Here is a 16,769-nt window from a genome sequence, read left to right as displayed (position 1 = left end):
GTCAGCTTCGCTACAATGCATGAGTGTTGTGTGGTGAAGCATATTAGGAATGGAAAGGATCACTGTTCCTTAAGGGGCATTCACACGAGGGAGAAATCCGCGGGGGACACGGGAGGATTGCGGATCACGTGACTGCGATGTCACGGATTAGCGAGTGGGCGCGACTCCGCCCCCTCGCCTCCTCGGAAGAGACGGGGACCTTTTCCCAACAGGACAAACGATCCCTTGGCTGTGGGGGATAAATTTCGGGCTCTTGTTAAGCCACATTGTTGTACTTGTTCCTGCAGAGAGCGACAGTGGGTGCCCAGTCTGCAGCTGGTGAAACGGGCGATACAAGCCACCAGAGTAGTCTGGTAACACTGATCTCCCCCTCCGTTCGCCTCATCCGTGTGAGTGGGGGAATTCTCCTCGTGAGCTGACGTCACCAGGTTCCACCTTTATCCCCCGAGGATTTGTCCCCCGTGTGAATACCGCTTTATGCATGCGTGCATGTCACCATCTCCTCTCCCAGTACAAGCACTGAGAAGACTAACACTGAGACGTACTGACAAGGCTTCAGTGCTAGTATTTCACGCGTGGCTATGTCGATCCGAGACGTTGAGAGCAAGAAAAAGGCATGAATTTTGTTTCTAGGACTCTTTGACGGTACCTGGAAAGTAAGGGAACTTCTGGCCTGCGGGGAACATGCAGCAGAGTCACAGCATAAGATGAAGGAGCAGCCTTCTGAGAGGTCATAGTGAATTCCTTTAGAGTGCCTACTCTAAGTACAGAGCATTGAATGTAGTGTTTGAATGTACACACGTTTATCAAAATATTATGTGCGCCTTGTGATGCGAAAGGTATGTTGCGAAGGATATCCAGCTTGATACTATGGACGCATTGTCCTTTATTAACACAAATAAATCCACATAGGATCATGAAAAGATCGTGGGAAACAAAAGTTATGGCAGCCTGTTCACTGCTATTGAGGCCATCGAAGCACTCGGTGCTAGCCAGAACATACAGACAGCTAGGGCCTGGCTACTAATGATGATGAATTGTGGTACAACACTTTATACTGATTGGGCAGCTTTAAAGCTTCCACCCATTACACAATTCATACGGTATGACACATGTAGTTATACTATGCAAATAAATACAAGGCAACTTTGCTGTGATGCTGCTGCTGATGACAATTATGACGAACTGTGGCTGAGCCTTTTGTAATGGGCACGCCACTTTTGAGGCACCCACATGTCGCACAGTTCATGTGGCATGACACCTGATGCAATACTGTGATCTATCATAAAACGTTTGCAACTATGTATTATAGCACATGTGACCCCTGAAGTCATAAAAGGCCATTGTTGATGCTGCTATTGCTGATAATGATAAGGAATTGTGGCACAGCTGTTTGTAATGGCTGGACAGCTTCAATATGCCAACATGTTACACGACTGACATGACATGACACCTAATGCAAAGATACCAAACTGTTATATGTGCACCTCCATGTAGCTGCACACACTTTGTTGATGCTGTAGCTGAGGATATTAATGAATTATGGTTGATCCCTTTGTAAAGCATGGGCAGTTTTAAACCACCCACCTGTAATGCAATTCACATGGCGTGATGGCTGGCCCAATTCTATTAGTATGCCATGCAACGTTTTCACAGATGCACACGCGACTCCTTTCCTGACATGACATCACTATAGCATCTTTTTTTGAAGCAGCTTCAAACAGTGTCGCGGCTCTGTGGTAGAACAGTAGACTCCCTCACAGAATGCCTGGGTTCAATTCCGGCTTGAACAACAGTGTTTTTTCTCATCATGCGCGACAGCTGTGACGAACAGTGGCAGCGACAGCGAACGACATCGCCACCAAAATCAGCCGTTGCAGCAGGCTCGTGACAGCTTATGCTTTAAACCAGGGCTCAGCAACCTGCGCCCGGCAACATGTGGCCTGCAGGGCAGTGTTATGCAGCCCCCGGCACGACATCGGAACCCCCCTTCCCCTTGTCTCTTCCTACCTGAAGACTGGCATGGCAGTTTTGACCTCCAATGGGGTTAGACAGGAACAAAGAAAGTTTGAAGAAACCAGCAGCAGCCATCATAACAGTGTTTGGCAGTGTACGTCTGCGAACAGACTTTTTCGAGAATGAAGTTCATCAAATCAAACTTGCCTTCCTGAATAACCGATGAATCCCGCCATAACCTTCTGCGTCTACCGGTGAGCAACCCTGATGTAGATATTTGCGAGTTTGCGAAGAATGTTCAGTACCAAAGTTGCATTGAAAGAGGGCGAGAGCAATGATTTTTATTCTGGCAGCTGGCAGATCGATGGGGGGGGGGGGGGGCGATCCTGCCTAGAGGGCAGCCGAAAGCCCTCGCGCTGTGGCAAAAAAAAGGCCTTTTTTTTTCTGCTTGTTACCTAGGTTTTTAAATTGCAACCTTGTGACATTTGTGCTGAAAATAAACATTATTACAGTATTGTACATCATTGTCAATTCACTGAATTATTTCTCTTGGGGGGGGGGGGGTTCTTGCATGCACCCCCCCCCCCCCTTTATTTGCCTCCCGGGCCCCTCTGTGTTGGCTTCGTGCAACTAGGTCCTCCTCCTCAAAAGGTTGCCGACTACTGCTTTAAACAATTGAATGTTGAATGTATTATATGTATGTAGAGAGTGCAAAAGGGACTCCGAAATGAAAATGTCTGTTGACTGTAAGGGCACAGCTCACATCACAGCCTTGACCCCCCCCCCCAAAAGAACCGATGGAAATATACACAAATTCTGGAAAAGCATACCTGTCTGCTGTTACGAGGTAGCCTTGCGAGACGGACGCCAGACATGTCGTACAGCCTGACCTGTCTGTTGTCGTGTGGAATGGCTATGACATTCTGGTTGGAGATGGCAAGCCTAGAATAAAACAAGCAACAATGAAAATAAAAAGTTGACAAAACCTCTATGCAAAAAGATCAGCTGCACTGTTCTCCTTAGAGTACCGCCTAACCATATAGAACAATGTACAGGTCCAAAAACAGTAATAAACCCAGGTGCACGAAGACTCAAACCATAATATATAACACACATGCACATGCACACACACACCGAATTACTGGACACAATGAGATAACGAAATCACAGGCCTTTCTCACCAATATCAACAAGACAAAGGAGCAAGAAGCTATATCAGTGTGCATCATGAACTTGAGTGCACGTCATGAAACGCGTTCACTCTATTCTGGTGCAATACCGTTGCACACAAGTGTTGCTACTGCGTAATTTCAGCACACTACAGTAGAATCTCATTGATGCGATTCTGCATAACATGGTTTTCGGCCTAATACAATTTTCTTTTTGCTCCCGGCCAACGTTACTCACGGTGAACTTCTTTGGTTAATGCGATTTTTGCAAATTATGTTTTATTTTCCGGCTCCCGTGAAAAATGTATCAATGAGATTCCACTGTATACAGGGCGACGCCGGCATGTAAACTCGCTTGTAAACTCTACGTGCTGCGCTAGACTACAAAATTTGGCTGAGCTGCTCGTAGTTGTGTTTGCTGTTCATAAAATGTGTGTTTTCACTAAGCTTGAGGGGTGGTTTGGGACCCCTTTAACCCTTTCAGACGCACCTATGAAGAACTGCCTGTAAACGCGTTAAAATGATACAATGTTATTTCAAAGCACTCGATATTATACTGCAAATAAAATAATGTCGTAATACGTTCATTTATGCGTGTTATAGTAATCTTACCTAATTACTATGTAATTAAATATCTATTTATTCTGAAGCCCTTTATGCTCTCTTTTTGCATAAATAGAATGAAATCTCAGGCTAGAAATATAGTGCAAATTCATTTTCGGTTATGTCCATGTTGAACAAAGAAAAATATACTTTTCAAGTGGGTCGCGGGAAGCGGCCCGTCGAACTACTTGTCGAATATGATAGTGCCTTCAGCGAAGTGATCATATGCAATATTACACTGCAAAATGAAGTTCAATGAAGGCAAATTTATTATGCAGGAAGTTCATTTCATCCAAAGTTCGATGTATCTTGCACTTTTTTATACCCATGTCACACGGGCACCCGTGAACTCCGTTTAACTCCCTCGTCTTTTCCTCGAGGGAAATGGGGTTCATGTCACACGGTCACCATTTCGCTGAGGAAGTTAAATGGAGCTTTTGGTGGAGGAAGTTCGGTTATGCCCATTTCGGCTCGATGGAGTACTCTCATTCCAGCCAGCTACTGCTACGCTGAAAACCGCACTAGCAAAATCGTCCTAATGAGCTCAATTATAATTTTAAAAACTATGCTCTTTTTCGCGTAGCATTTCACGCCCCGTAGTGTACGTTTTAGTTGTATTTTTTCGGACATCAGCGCTTGTATTCTCCACACCAACGCCTCGCCAAGCCGCCGCTGTGAAGCGTCGCGCGATATTTCTGCACGTGTGAGGCGCACGCACAAGCACTGTGACAGCAATGGTGATTCCGAGCACTTCATCAACACACAAAAACACGTTTTTGTTGCTTTAAAGGCGACTGCACAGGCAAAAAATTGGACGTTTCGACGAGCGCAGCAGCGCTGTTTCTGCCCCATGCGGCAACCGTCGAAAGCTTGCACCGAGCCGTGTAGCACGGCCACAACTCCATTCTCGTAATGCTCCATCAGGTAGTTAAATGCCGAACGGAGTGAAATGGAGTTCGGTGGTGGCCGTGTGACAGAGGTATTAGCCCCTAGTCAATACAAATAGCAAATACAAGTGGTGTACACAATTGTGTACATAGCGTCTCAAAGGGTTAATGGGTGAATGTTTTCACACTGGCGACCAGGAATCAAACCTGTGACCTCATAATAGGCAACATCATAGCCACTGTGGCAGGTCTATTTAGCAGTGCATATGCAACACGCAAGGCAATCATACGCTTCACAGGCAGCTTCATTAGTTCCGGTTCTTTTGACAAAGGCTGCGGAAGCCACAACGGCAACGCATTCGATAGAGCCATGTGAAATTAGGTGACTAACAGTAATGAGATGCACACTTGTACCTTATGCAGGAATGAATAAAAGCTAATTTCTGCTGCTCTTGCGGTTGTGATTACCTGTTAACAGGCGAGTCCAGCCTGATTGTCGTCAGTGGTGACCGCATGTTCTTCAAGTCCCAGATCTTAACCGTGCGGTCATCACTTCCGGACACAACTTTGTCTCCTGATGCAAATGCGGCAGAGGTCACAGCCCTGCGGGAGAGAGAGAAAAAAAAAAGATTTCAGGGGCATTTTCATAAAAATTTCACAGTAAATTTGGTGTGCAATGCTTGGGATTTCAAAAGCAACTAATGAAAGCCATAATCCTGACCTTCTTCCACGACACCACAAAAAGCTAAATAAGTGGAACTGCAATATTTATAACTTACTACACATTCTCACTAGTATGTTTTCAGTTTGATTAGATCAGGGGCGTAGGCAGAAATTTGTTTCAGGGGGGGGGGGACCCCTGGCTATGCCACTGGATTAGATAACCCACTCTCTGCCTCCTTCCTGTTGACAACAATGAAAAAAGCCTGCAAAATATGCAAGTTTTTAAAGGTTTCATACTTACCAAAAAAAAGAAAGAAACACGGGTGCTTTAATTGCACAAGGCCAAACTTATCTTGTGCAATTGTGTTTGACCCCCAGGTGGTCAACCCAAGATATTGAAGCTTGAGCAAATCGAGATTCACGATTTATTACATACGTTTAATGAGTGTCAACTCTAATTGTATGCCCATTTGAAGTTCTTATCCCTTTTTCCTTCCTGGCAAGTAGGCAGTCATGTTGTGAACTTCCCAGAAGTTGTCAGCACTTCTCCTTTGCAATTTCACAAATTTAATGTTTCATGGTACGTGCTCAAGCTTTATAACCTCACGAAGTAAAGGAAGTTTTATATCAACTAGTCAATACACAAGAGTTGGTTGTGCGGTACCGTGAAGAGAGGACGGCTCGATGACTGCGCACTGCTGAAAACAGTCATTATTTCCATCCACTTGGCATTATGCAGAGGGCAATGGGAGATACGCAGACAACAAAAGAGCCCCTCTACTAGTTCTTTATACTGGTTGGTTGACGTAACGCGCAGCTCTCGTCGCGCCCTTAAGAGCTGGTGAGACTGGGCATACAGCAAATGCAAGAACGTGTACAAACAAAAGAAAACAAAAAACGAGGGTGAGGAGGAACGTTTAAAAGGTTACTGACACCAATTTTCGAAGGTGAGTTTACTCTGCCATAGAAAACTCCTGTATACACAGACGGCTCTCTGCAAGTGTGAAGCTCAGTAAATAATGATATTTTATTTTGACATTAAAGTCAATTTTTGCATTGCACACCTACTGACATCCAACACTATCAGGATACAGTGCCAATTCTGGTGACATCACGCTCCAGTATGGCTAGTTATGATGATGTCAGGCACCAAAACATTCAATATAGTGGCGTGTGCATCACCAACACAGCCACAGAGCAAAGCGGCCATGGAAAAAACAATATCTTGCATGAGCACATGACAAGAAGCTCATACCATGCTGTGACATCAGGGTACAGCAGGAACCGAAACTAGCTTTTAAAAACATACTGTCATTACTTTTTCAGGGTGCACTCAAGCTTACCAGTACAGTTTCTAGGCTCTTGAGGGCTTGGCCTTTCATTTGATGCAAAAAAACTACCACTGATAATTTTCTTGTGGTATCCCTATAAGAGAGAAGGTGTTGCTCACTCTGTGTGGCCCTGAAACACGCTGACTGAGTGTATCGGCTCCCGGAAGTCCCACAGGCGAAATGTTGTGTCCTTAGAGGACGTCACCACCAGACGCTGCGTCGGATGCGCGCTGGTGTGGGTCAATTCTTGGTCGTGGCCTGCAGAAGAATTGGTAATAGAGAAGAATGCTATATCAACTAATACAGAAGAACACAGAGAGGAAGTCTCGAAACAAATTGAGAAATCAGGAGCTAGTACAGTAAAAGCTCGTTAAATCGACCCTCGTTAATTCGGAAATTGGATAATTCGGACATGTTCCCTGGTCCTGGCCAGCACATGCAGTGTTTAATGGCATCCCAGTTAATTTGGATAGTCCTTGGAGCACACCGGGCGCAAGCAGCCACAAATGTGCAACACAAAGAGTGGAAACAGTGTTGGCAGACAACTAAAACGAGGCAGTGCTGTCTCTATTGCTATCTTTATCAGTTAGCAACCATGCTTTTGTCCACATGCGGATCTGGAACTCATCAGCTTTGTTTTAACTTGATGCAATGCATACAAAATGTCAGAAAACTCAAACGTAGCGGAAGCTGTTGATGATGAAGAGCTTTCAGCTGTGGTCAGCATTCTGGCATAAAACTCAGTTGCTACATCACGATGGGTGAACTATCAGTTGCAGCCATTTTACCTGCGAAAGAGCTATCGTCATGTGTGCGTGGTAGTGGTGGCGTTATGTAATAAGGCAGGGGTGCAGAGCACATTTTGGGCCAATTAAACACGGGAGTCTGGCGCCGTGGTCGCATTGGGAACAAAGTCGCAGGATGACAAAAAATTGTGGCTTTTACACTGTTCTTATGCAAAGCAAGTTCAGGATTTAAGTATTCATCAAGAAAATGAAAGTATATTGATGTAACAGACATTTGTTTGTTGTTTTCGTGATACTCTCAGTTAATTCGGACATTATTTGTGGTCCTGTGAAATATGGATTAACGAGCTTTTACTGTATTTGCAGTCCCAGAAAATCATCACATTTGCATTGAACGCACTTCTGATGTGCCCTGTGCATTATATAGCCCTATCAAAGTGTAAGCAGACTATCTTAAGTGCAAGCATAAACATCGAATGGGAAAAGGTTGACGATGACTGATAGCCCCTAAGAGTGCAACAGCACCTTTAGCCTAAGGGTGGCATGACTGCACTTGAAGGGACAGGAAAGGCAAATTCCATTTTACGTCAGAGTGAAAACTCAATGCTTGAGAACATCTAAAACGTCAATATTATACACAGTATTGCTTTAATAATAGAGAAATTAAGGTAAATGCAGGACACTATTCATGTCACCAGTGGGACTATTCTGTAACAAAAACCCAATGATGTAGTAGGGCCTCAGTGCAATTATTCACTAAGTACTCAAACTACCCTTGACAAAAAGGAATATTTAAATGCATTACAAGACAGAATAGAATGATATATTGGCATTTTGGTTTGACACATGCAAAAAAGAACTTGACGCTGCCCTTGAGAACGACGAGAGCTTCATTTTTGCCGGGCCGTGCTTCCGCTAAAGCCCCTTCCTCCGCTACGCTGCAGCACGGGCATGGCGAATGCTACATAGAAGGCCGTTATCGGAGGCAGGCAGTCTGAATTGCACTAACGGCATGCGGGCAACTAAAACGTGATCTTCTTTCAAGCTAAGCATTTCCTTGGCCTGAAGAAAGAACTGTGAGGTTTTTGGAATGCTATTTCAACAATCCACGTTGACAATATTTGCCTTTAGTGTCCCTTTAAGGTCTCTGCAAGCCTGGAAAGATTAAAACAATGTTTCTTCTTGGCCTTTTCTTTTCACTACCACACAAGCCAGTGTTCTTAACGACCAGTACAATTCTGAAATACTGGTATGAGTATTCTTCTAGCAGACTGATTACCGAGCTCATCACACGCTGCAAGAACTTCTACTTGCTCGTTGCAATTTCATGTGAGTAGAGAATGAGCGTTCGAACACAGCTTATCATAAGCATACCCCCATTACAAAGTAAAGTATCACTGGTCTTGCATATGAGTGATGTCGTAGTGAGAAGCTTCAGATTAATTTTGACTGCCTGGGACTTTTACTGTACACCTAGATCCAAAGAACAAAAGAAGGGGAATTTTTTCGAGGGGCTCATTTCTTTGTTAGACACAAACACATGAATCCAACAGACGGTTAGGCCAAGGAAAGCACAGGGGACATTAACTACTGTCTTAAACTGTGGTGTAATAATTATGACGTAAATTGAAACTAATTAGTGGACCAAAAACCACCCTTTCCATTGGTGGGATCCAAACCCACAACCTCTAAGTTACATGTCCACTGCTCCACCAATTGAGCTACAATGGAAGCTGGGTATCTTCTGTACGTGTAATCCCCGAGAGTTTCAGTCAGCGCCACTTGTAGCCAAGGTGGCGAGTGTGGAACACTCACTACCTTGGCTACGAGTGTCTTTTGTTTTGGTTTAACGGGCTTTTGAGAACAGTGGAATTTACATTTACCCTTTAGCAAAACAGTGAAAAGCTTGCCGGTTACCAGATAAGGTACAGTAAACTCACCAACGAGCTGAATGACAAGCTCTCCCTTCTCAACGTCGTAGACGTTGGCCGTGCGATCCCAGGATGCAGTGATCACCTGGTCCCCACCCGACAGCCAGTCGGACGCTATCACAACACTGCTATGGCCCGTCAGCTCAGTCAGCGGGCTTTTCATCACAAGAACGTTGCTTGCAGAGTCAATATCTGGAAAGAAAGACCCAAACGAGTTACTGCCTGGACGCTGAATGAACACGCGTTTCGTTGACAGCAACATCATTTCCAGAAAGTTATGCTCACCATCTTCTTTCTCTGAAAGGTCAACCTCGTCTTCCGATGAATGTCCTTTCTGTGAAGAGATAAAAGTGAGTCATCAAATTAATCTACGCACACCCGTATCTGTTGAACAAAGGCAGCTATACAGGCATTTCTGGGCTAACTAAACTGCTATAAAGAGAAGAGCAACTACACATAAAACACATACAATTGACGAATGGCATATTTCATTTTGCAAAATGATCTACAGGTTGAAAGAAATAAAATGATAGCTCCTGCATGCTATAAACTTTTGTGCTACAAATGAGATACACCTTGTAAAGAATTAGCAAGAAATAATAAAAACGATTGCCTTATCTTCTCTGAGTGACAACACCATTGCGAACGCGTAAACATTTAGGTTGTTTGCTGCACACTGCATTTTCTGCGTATTTTTCACATTTTAAAGTTTTACGTAACACACACAGCGTGCTGTGCAGCGTGCCATTTTATATGCAGGTAAGATGTAACTCATAATTGTCTGAACTGAATACATGTGACTTCTGGCTGTCTTCTCAGCTGCAGTGCACTTTGATTGTTCACGCTGTGTTTGGCCCAGTTGTGTTCAGTGTTAGCTTTCGTTTGATTTGTACAGAATTTATGTGTTACTGCATAAGAATTGTACAAGAATTTGTACTGCTGTATGATGCAACTATCATTTTCATCGTACCTGCATGATTTTTTAGACTGCAGTACAATATCCTTAATAAATAAAACAGATAAAAAGTACATTTCCATCCAGGCAGGCAAGAGCTAATCAAGGTTATTCCTAAGTTTACTTGATTGCTTCTCCCATCTAGATAACAAGGAAATAACAGTAACAGTATTATCATTATTATTATTATTGTTACTATTATTATTATAATTATTACTATTATTATTATCATCATCATCATCATTATCATGTCATGCTCACAAGGTTCCCTATACTGAAAAAGTGTGTGGAGTAAGGATAGAAGTCTGCCCACTCCCCAGAGCTTTCATACAGTGAGGACACCAACGCACCCTGGTATCCACTGTCAGGGGTGCAACAGGCGAAAGTAGGATTTGGAGCAATTTTTGGAGCAGCAAAATGTTGCCTTTGGAGCACGAAAAATCCAAACTTGGAGCAGGTTGCGAAAAAAAAAAACCTGAATTTTTTAGCCCGAAATCCCAAATTTGGAGCAGTATAACAAAGAAGGCTTACTTTTAGAAAAGAAAACAAAAATATGTAAAAACCATTCAACATCAGCTAATTTGTGCACAGTGCACGTGAACACTGCTATTTCAATAAAAGCAGTGTGTTGAGCCACCCCACAGTGCGAACAATGATTAAGTCCACATTAGCATTTGCAGGACCTGTCAAATAATTCGACAGGCACTGGAAATGCTAATGTGGACCTGCAAACTTGGCAACCTGAAAATTTGGGAGATTCGTAAAGCAGGAGCAAGTGGGGGTAGCGAAAAAAGAAAACTGGCATACACTTTTGTCTATTGTTTCTCAAGGCCGCAGAAACGCCGTACACAGCAGCTCCAAATGATTGCCAATAATTTTTTAGACGTCAGCGATCATACTAGTACTTGTAATTACACGGCGCGTGCACGAATGAGTAATTAAGGAACAAAATGTGCTGTGTCCCTGACAGCTAGTAGCCCCCCCCCCAACCAATAGCCCCTGTAGAAAATACCAAAGTAAAGAAAAGGAGCAGGCCCTTCCTAAGCAGAAACATCTGAAGAAGCCCTGGAGGGAAGTGGGGTCCGAAAGACGAAAACCGCATGCGAGGAGGAAGCCCTCTCCCCAACTCGGACGGGGGCTGGCGGCTGGAAACGGAGGCCTGTTGCGACCCAGAGAATGAGAAAGAGAAGACGTTTTTGTATTGATCCTGTGAATATAGTGAGTTGTTTCCTTGTTACTAAAGCTTTCTCGTGTGACTTTCTGACGAGTTTTCCGTCGACAAAGTGTAACGAACAGAATTTACAACATGGTGCCGAAACCCGGGATGGAGGACATCGTCTGAGAGGTGCGCAATAGCCCGCGAGAAAGAACAAAGGAAAGACGAAATGGAGAAGCTCAAGGCAAAGAGAAGGACCCTGCGGCGACAGAGTACCATCATAATCAAAGATACCACAGCGTTGGAAGGTGCAGACGCCTTGCAACTGTCAGCTCTTCTACATAGACTTGAAGTCAACAACAGCGAACTGCGAAAGGTCAACAACGACTTGGAAAGCTGCCTTCCGGACGACATCTTCGAAGAAGACTACGCCGAATCGGTGCAATATGACGACAGAGTTAACAACATCGTTGGTCTTCTGAAGGCAAGAATTAGAGCTTCTGTCACGACTAGTGGTCCGACAAGCAACGTGCAAACAACGCAGCCAACGCACAGAATGCCTATGCCAGTCCAACAGCATGGGATCAAATTACCCAAGCTGAGCATGGAGACCTTCAGTGGTGAGCTATCCTCTTGGCAATCATTTTGGGAATGTTTCAAGCAGGCAGTGCATGACAACAACGGCCTATCGAAGTCACAGAAATTTCAATACCTAAGGTCGCTTCTCACTGGATCAGCAATGGCCGCCATCAAAGGGCTGCAAGCGACAGAAGCATGCTATGAGGATGCCGTAGACATACTACAGCGTAGATACGGTGACAAAGAAAGGATCCAGCAAGAGCATCTTGGAAAGTTAAGAGCGCCGCCACAAGTATCTTCATCGGCTGACGTAAGGGGACTGCGTCGATTGTATGACCACATACAGATGCATATTCGTGGTCTGCGTGGACTAGGCGTCAGCGCATCAACGTACTCTGCGATGTTGTGTGACATGATCTTATCATCGCTTCCTGAAGACATGTTAGTCGAATTCCATAGACAATCAAGCCGAGCCAGCAAATCTGTGTCTACAGTCCAGTCGGAAGGGCAAGAGTCGTCCTCCCCGAGTGTAATGGCGACCGGCGTCGACGGAAAGCTTTCCGAAATTCTTGGCTTCCTCCTCTTGGAGACAGAAAGCAGGGAGCGATGCAGGGAGGTGGCACATTCCCCGATGGAGAGCAATAAAGCTGAACAAAGATGCCAAGAAAACCAAGAAAGACGCCAGCCACCTCGAAAGCCAAGTGCTGCCGTTCTTCACACTAACCCAGAGCGGGTGAGGAGGTGTTTCTTTTGTGAGTCGGAAGAACATGACACCGAGGCCTGCACGGCTCCCGTCCCTCTGAAAGAAAAGTTAGCGAAGATGGGACGAGCGGGGCGCTGCTTTCGCTGCACAGTTGGAGGGCACCAGTCAAAGCAATGTAAAAGAAAAGTAAACTGTGTTCATTGCAATAAATGACATGCCTCCTCTGTGTGCAACCCCGACTGGAGAGCAAGAGAAGTTGAGGAGGTACTCGCAACAAACGTGCATGCAGCTGCAGCCTCAAAAGGAGGAAAAGACAACGAAGTTGCACTTCAAACGTTCCGTACTTGGACCCTTGGCGAAAGTAGGTGGGGCTACCTCCGAGGCGTCATAGACGGCGGCAGCCAAAGGACTTTTATTCGAGAAGATGTTTCCAGAATACTCAACTTGAAGACATTGGGAACCACCGAATTCCACCTAAACACTTTCGGCAGCACTGAGGCTAACGCTCAAAGTCGCCGTGTTGTCGAACTACATGTCTGGAGTCAGTGCACAGGAAAAGAAACAACTATAGAAGCTGTCGAGGTGCCCTTCATATGTAAGGACGTTCCGCCAGTCCATGTGGAGCATGCCTTTGTACAACAGCTGGAGCAAGGAGGAGCAATAACTGCCGACAAACTACTGTATGCAGGCATGCCAGCTGTTCCTGGAATTGGATTGTTAATTGGAGCTGACCACCTCTGGAAGTTCCTTACCAGAGAAGTTCAACGTTGCGAAGAAAACCAGGGGCTGGCAGCTATCAACACAACATTCGGTTGGACATTCCAAGGCCCTTTCAGCATGAACACCAGCTTTGTTGTGGCATCAAATGTCTGCGTCTTAAAGATCGGCGTAGACACTGCAAATAATGTGGAAACGACGCTACAGAAGTTTTGGGAATTGGACGCCATCGGCATCTCAGATAAAGCCCCAAATACCAAAATTGAGCATAGAGGCAATGCCAAGATAACAAAGAAAGCCGGGCGATATGAGGTAGCGTTGCCGTGGAAGAAAGAAGCAACAGATCTGGCAGACAACCGGAACATGGCGGCGCAAAAAGGCTTAGAAAATTGACAAAGAAATTGTGTCTCAACAAAGAACTCGCTCAGAAATATGACGAAGCAATCCGTGTCTACCTGGAATCGGGGCATGCCGAACACGTGACGGAGTCAGCGACACAGAACCCAGTGTATTACATGCCGCACCAGCCAGTAATTCGGAATGACTCGACTACTATGAAACTACGAGTGGTGTTCGATGCCTCATCACATGAGCCGGGACAATCGTCATTGAACGAGCATCTCGAAAAGGGTCCGAACCTCATCAGTGACTTGGGGCGAATGCTGCTGCGGTTTCGTCTACACAGGGTGGCTCTCGTCGCAGATATAGAAAAGGCATTTCTGCAAATCGAAGTGCAACCTGATGACAGAGATGCACTAAGATTTTTGTGGTACAGTCGCCCACCGCTCAACGCTGACGACTTGCCCGATATTGAAGAATGGAGAATGACTAGGGTACCATTTGGCACAACAGCAAGACCGTACCTACTGACAGCCACCCTTCTCCAACACATCGATAAACAGGCAGGTGAGCTTCAAGATACAGCCGCTATACTGAAAGATTCGTTTTATGTGGATGACTTGGTAACCGGCGCTGGTACAGCAAAAGAAGCACTAAAGATAGCCACAAACGCCAAGGAAATGATGAAAATGCCGGTATGCACCTGCGAAAGTGGTCGTCAAATTCAAGCGTGGTTCGCGAGAAACTTCGGGAGGGCAATTCCCAAGACCAAGATGAAGTATTGAAAGTATTGGGTTTGCCATGGATGCCTACGAGTGACTGCATGACAATATCGATGGGTGCAGTGCTCAATGCTGTCAACACGGGCGTCAGCTCAAAACGGGTAGTGTTACAGGCGTCCGCCCGAGTGTTTGATCCTTTGGGCTTATTCGCCCCGTTCGTGGTTACCGCTAAAGTGCTTTTCCAAAAACTTTGGGAAAGAGGACTGGGATGGGATGAACAGCTTCCAGAAGACCTGGAGAAAATATGGAAAGATTGGTGTATGGACATCCCCAGCCTACGAGAGCTCTGGTTCCCGCGCTGCATTTCACCCAGTCACCCAGCTTCATGGGAGCTGCACATCTTCTGTGATGCAAGCCCGCGAGCCTACGGTGCCTGCGCTTATCTGCGAACAGAGAGTAACACCGAAGGGGTGAGTGCAGACCTCATTTTTGCCAAATCCCATGTGGCTCCCCTGAAGACGATCTCCCTGCCGCGACTTGAGCTGATGGCGGCATTAATTGGGGCTCGAATGGCTGTTTACCTTCAGAGCATAATGGGCCAGCCCGTGCCAGTGTGCCTGTGGTCAGACTCCACCGTAACACTCTTTTGGATAAAGAGCACAGCCAAAGAATGGAAGCCATTCGTAGAGAACCGCGTGAGGGAAGTACAAAGCTTGAGCAGTCCGGAGGAATGGAGGCATTGTCCAGGAAAAGATAACCCCGCTGACTGCCTGACAAGGGGTATGACGGCGAGTTCCCTGCGTGAAAGTAGGCTGTGGTGGAACGGACCAAGCTGGTTGGCCGAAGACGTCAGATGCATGGCCTGTAATGAAGGAGGACAATGCTTGCTTTAATTCACTAATCAATGGAGAAAAGCGGAAGCACGCCGTCGGACTGTTGACAGAAGTAAGCCAAACGACGCCTTTGTTATTGGCAGGCGAGTACAGCAGCTATGCACGACTATTAAGAATAAGTGCATGGATAATGAGGTTCATTAACAACTGTCGGAAACGAACACGTAGCACCGAGGACAATCTCACCGCAGTTGAACTGCACAAAGCCAGAAATTATTGGATACGACACGTTCAGCAGATGGGCTTCGCGCAAGAGATTACTGCCCTTAATCAGGGAAAGAGCTTACCTGCGAACAGCAAAGTCGCTATGTATCAACCTTTTCTCGACATGGAAGGGCTGCTGCGTGTGAAAGGTCGCCTGCAGTTTTCCTCGGAGCTTCACGACACCAGGCACCCTGTGCTACTTCCAAAAGAACATACTGTCATCCAAACTTCTTACACTCGACGCTCACCTTCGGACACTGCATGGAGGTGTGCAGGCGACCATGACGGAGCTTCGAGAACGTTTTTATATACAGAGCTGCCGTCAGCTGGTGAGAAAGGTAATCTCAAGTTGCCGGATATGCCTGCGACACCGACTTAAGCCAGCTACTGCACCGACTGCACCCCTTCCTAGAGAAAGGGTGAATTGCAATCAGCCCTTTGGAGTAGTCGGCATTGATTTTGCCGGCCCTCTATATACAAAGACGAAGAATGACAGCGCCAAGAGCTACATTGCGCTCTTCACCTGTGCCACTACGAGAGCAATTCATTTAGAACTGGTGTCAAGTTTATCTTCGGAATGTTTTCTACTGGCACTCAGGCGCTTCATCGCTCATAGAGGGCTGCCAACAACAATATACAGTGACAATGCCTTGACATTCAAGCGAGCTTCGAGGGACATTCAAAGACTGTGGAACATCCTGCGAAGTCGCGAAGCACAGGACTACTGCAGTCTGCAGAGAATAACCTGGAAATTCATCGTGGAGAAAGCCGCCTGGTGGGGCGGTTGGTGGGAACGGATGGTGAGATCCGTCAAAGTTTCCTTGAGGAAAATTCTTGGCCGCCAAAGCCTCACTTTTGAAGAACTTCTTACAGTACTGGCCGACATAGAAGCTACCATCAACTCGCGCCCACTGACGTACGATGGACAGGAGCCTGGCGAGGAATCAGTTCTGACTCCATCTCACCTCTTGACAGGGAGTCGAGTGACAAGTTTGCCAGAAGCAAGAGCTGCAGCCGTCCCTTCTTCGACGGGAAGTGACCTTGGTCGACGTTGGAGGTACCGTCGATAGCTAACAGATGCCTTCTGGAAGCGGTGGCGTAAAGAATATCTGCTACAGCTGCGATCCGCGCACTGCATTTCATCTAGTGAAACCAACGCGCTCAAGCCTGGCGACCTGGTCATCTTGCAGGAAGACGCTCACCCATCACATATGT

At 45.9% G+C, this 16,769-nt stretch overlaps 1 protein-coding gene across 4 annotated transcripts in view; it reads right to left on the bottom strand.

The window, feature by feature from the left end:
• LOC119393793 (WD repeat-containing protein 37) overlaps positions 1–16,769 on the bottom strand; it is a 160,372-nt gene that overhangs the window by 3,414 nt on the left and 140,189 nt on the right. For all 4 annotated transcript variants that reach the window (XM_037660954.2, XM_049416367.1, XM_037660953.2 and 1 more), the window contains 5 exons: positions 9,572–9,620; positions 9,296–9,478; positions 6,729–6,867; positions 5,084–5,218; positions 2,787–2,898 (listed from right to left, as the gene is read on the bottom strand). In XM_037660954.2, the coding sequence (XP_037516882.1) occupies positions 2,787–2,898; positions 5,084–5,218; positions 6,729–6,867; positions 9,296–9,478; positions 9,572–9,620 (618 nt within the window). The remainder of the gene's footprint in view (positions 1–2,786; positions 2,899–5,083; positions 5,219–6,728; positions 6,868–9,295; positions 9,479–9,571; positions 9,621–16,769) is intronic.

Source organism: Rhipicephalus sanguineus, chromosome 5, assembly GCF_013339695.2.
Source record: "Rhipicephalus sanguineus isolate Rsan-2018 chromosome 5, BIME_Rsan_1.4, whole genome shotgun sequence".
Lineage (NCBI taxonomy): Eukaryota > Metazoa > Arthropoda > Arachnida > Ixodida > Ixodidae > Rhipicephalus > Rhipicephalus sanguineus.
This window is presented reverse-complemented; position numbering and strand designations above follow the sequence as displayed.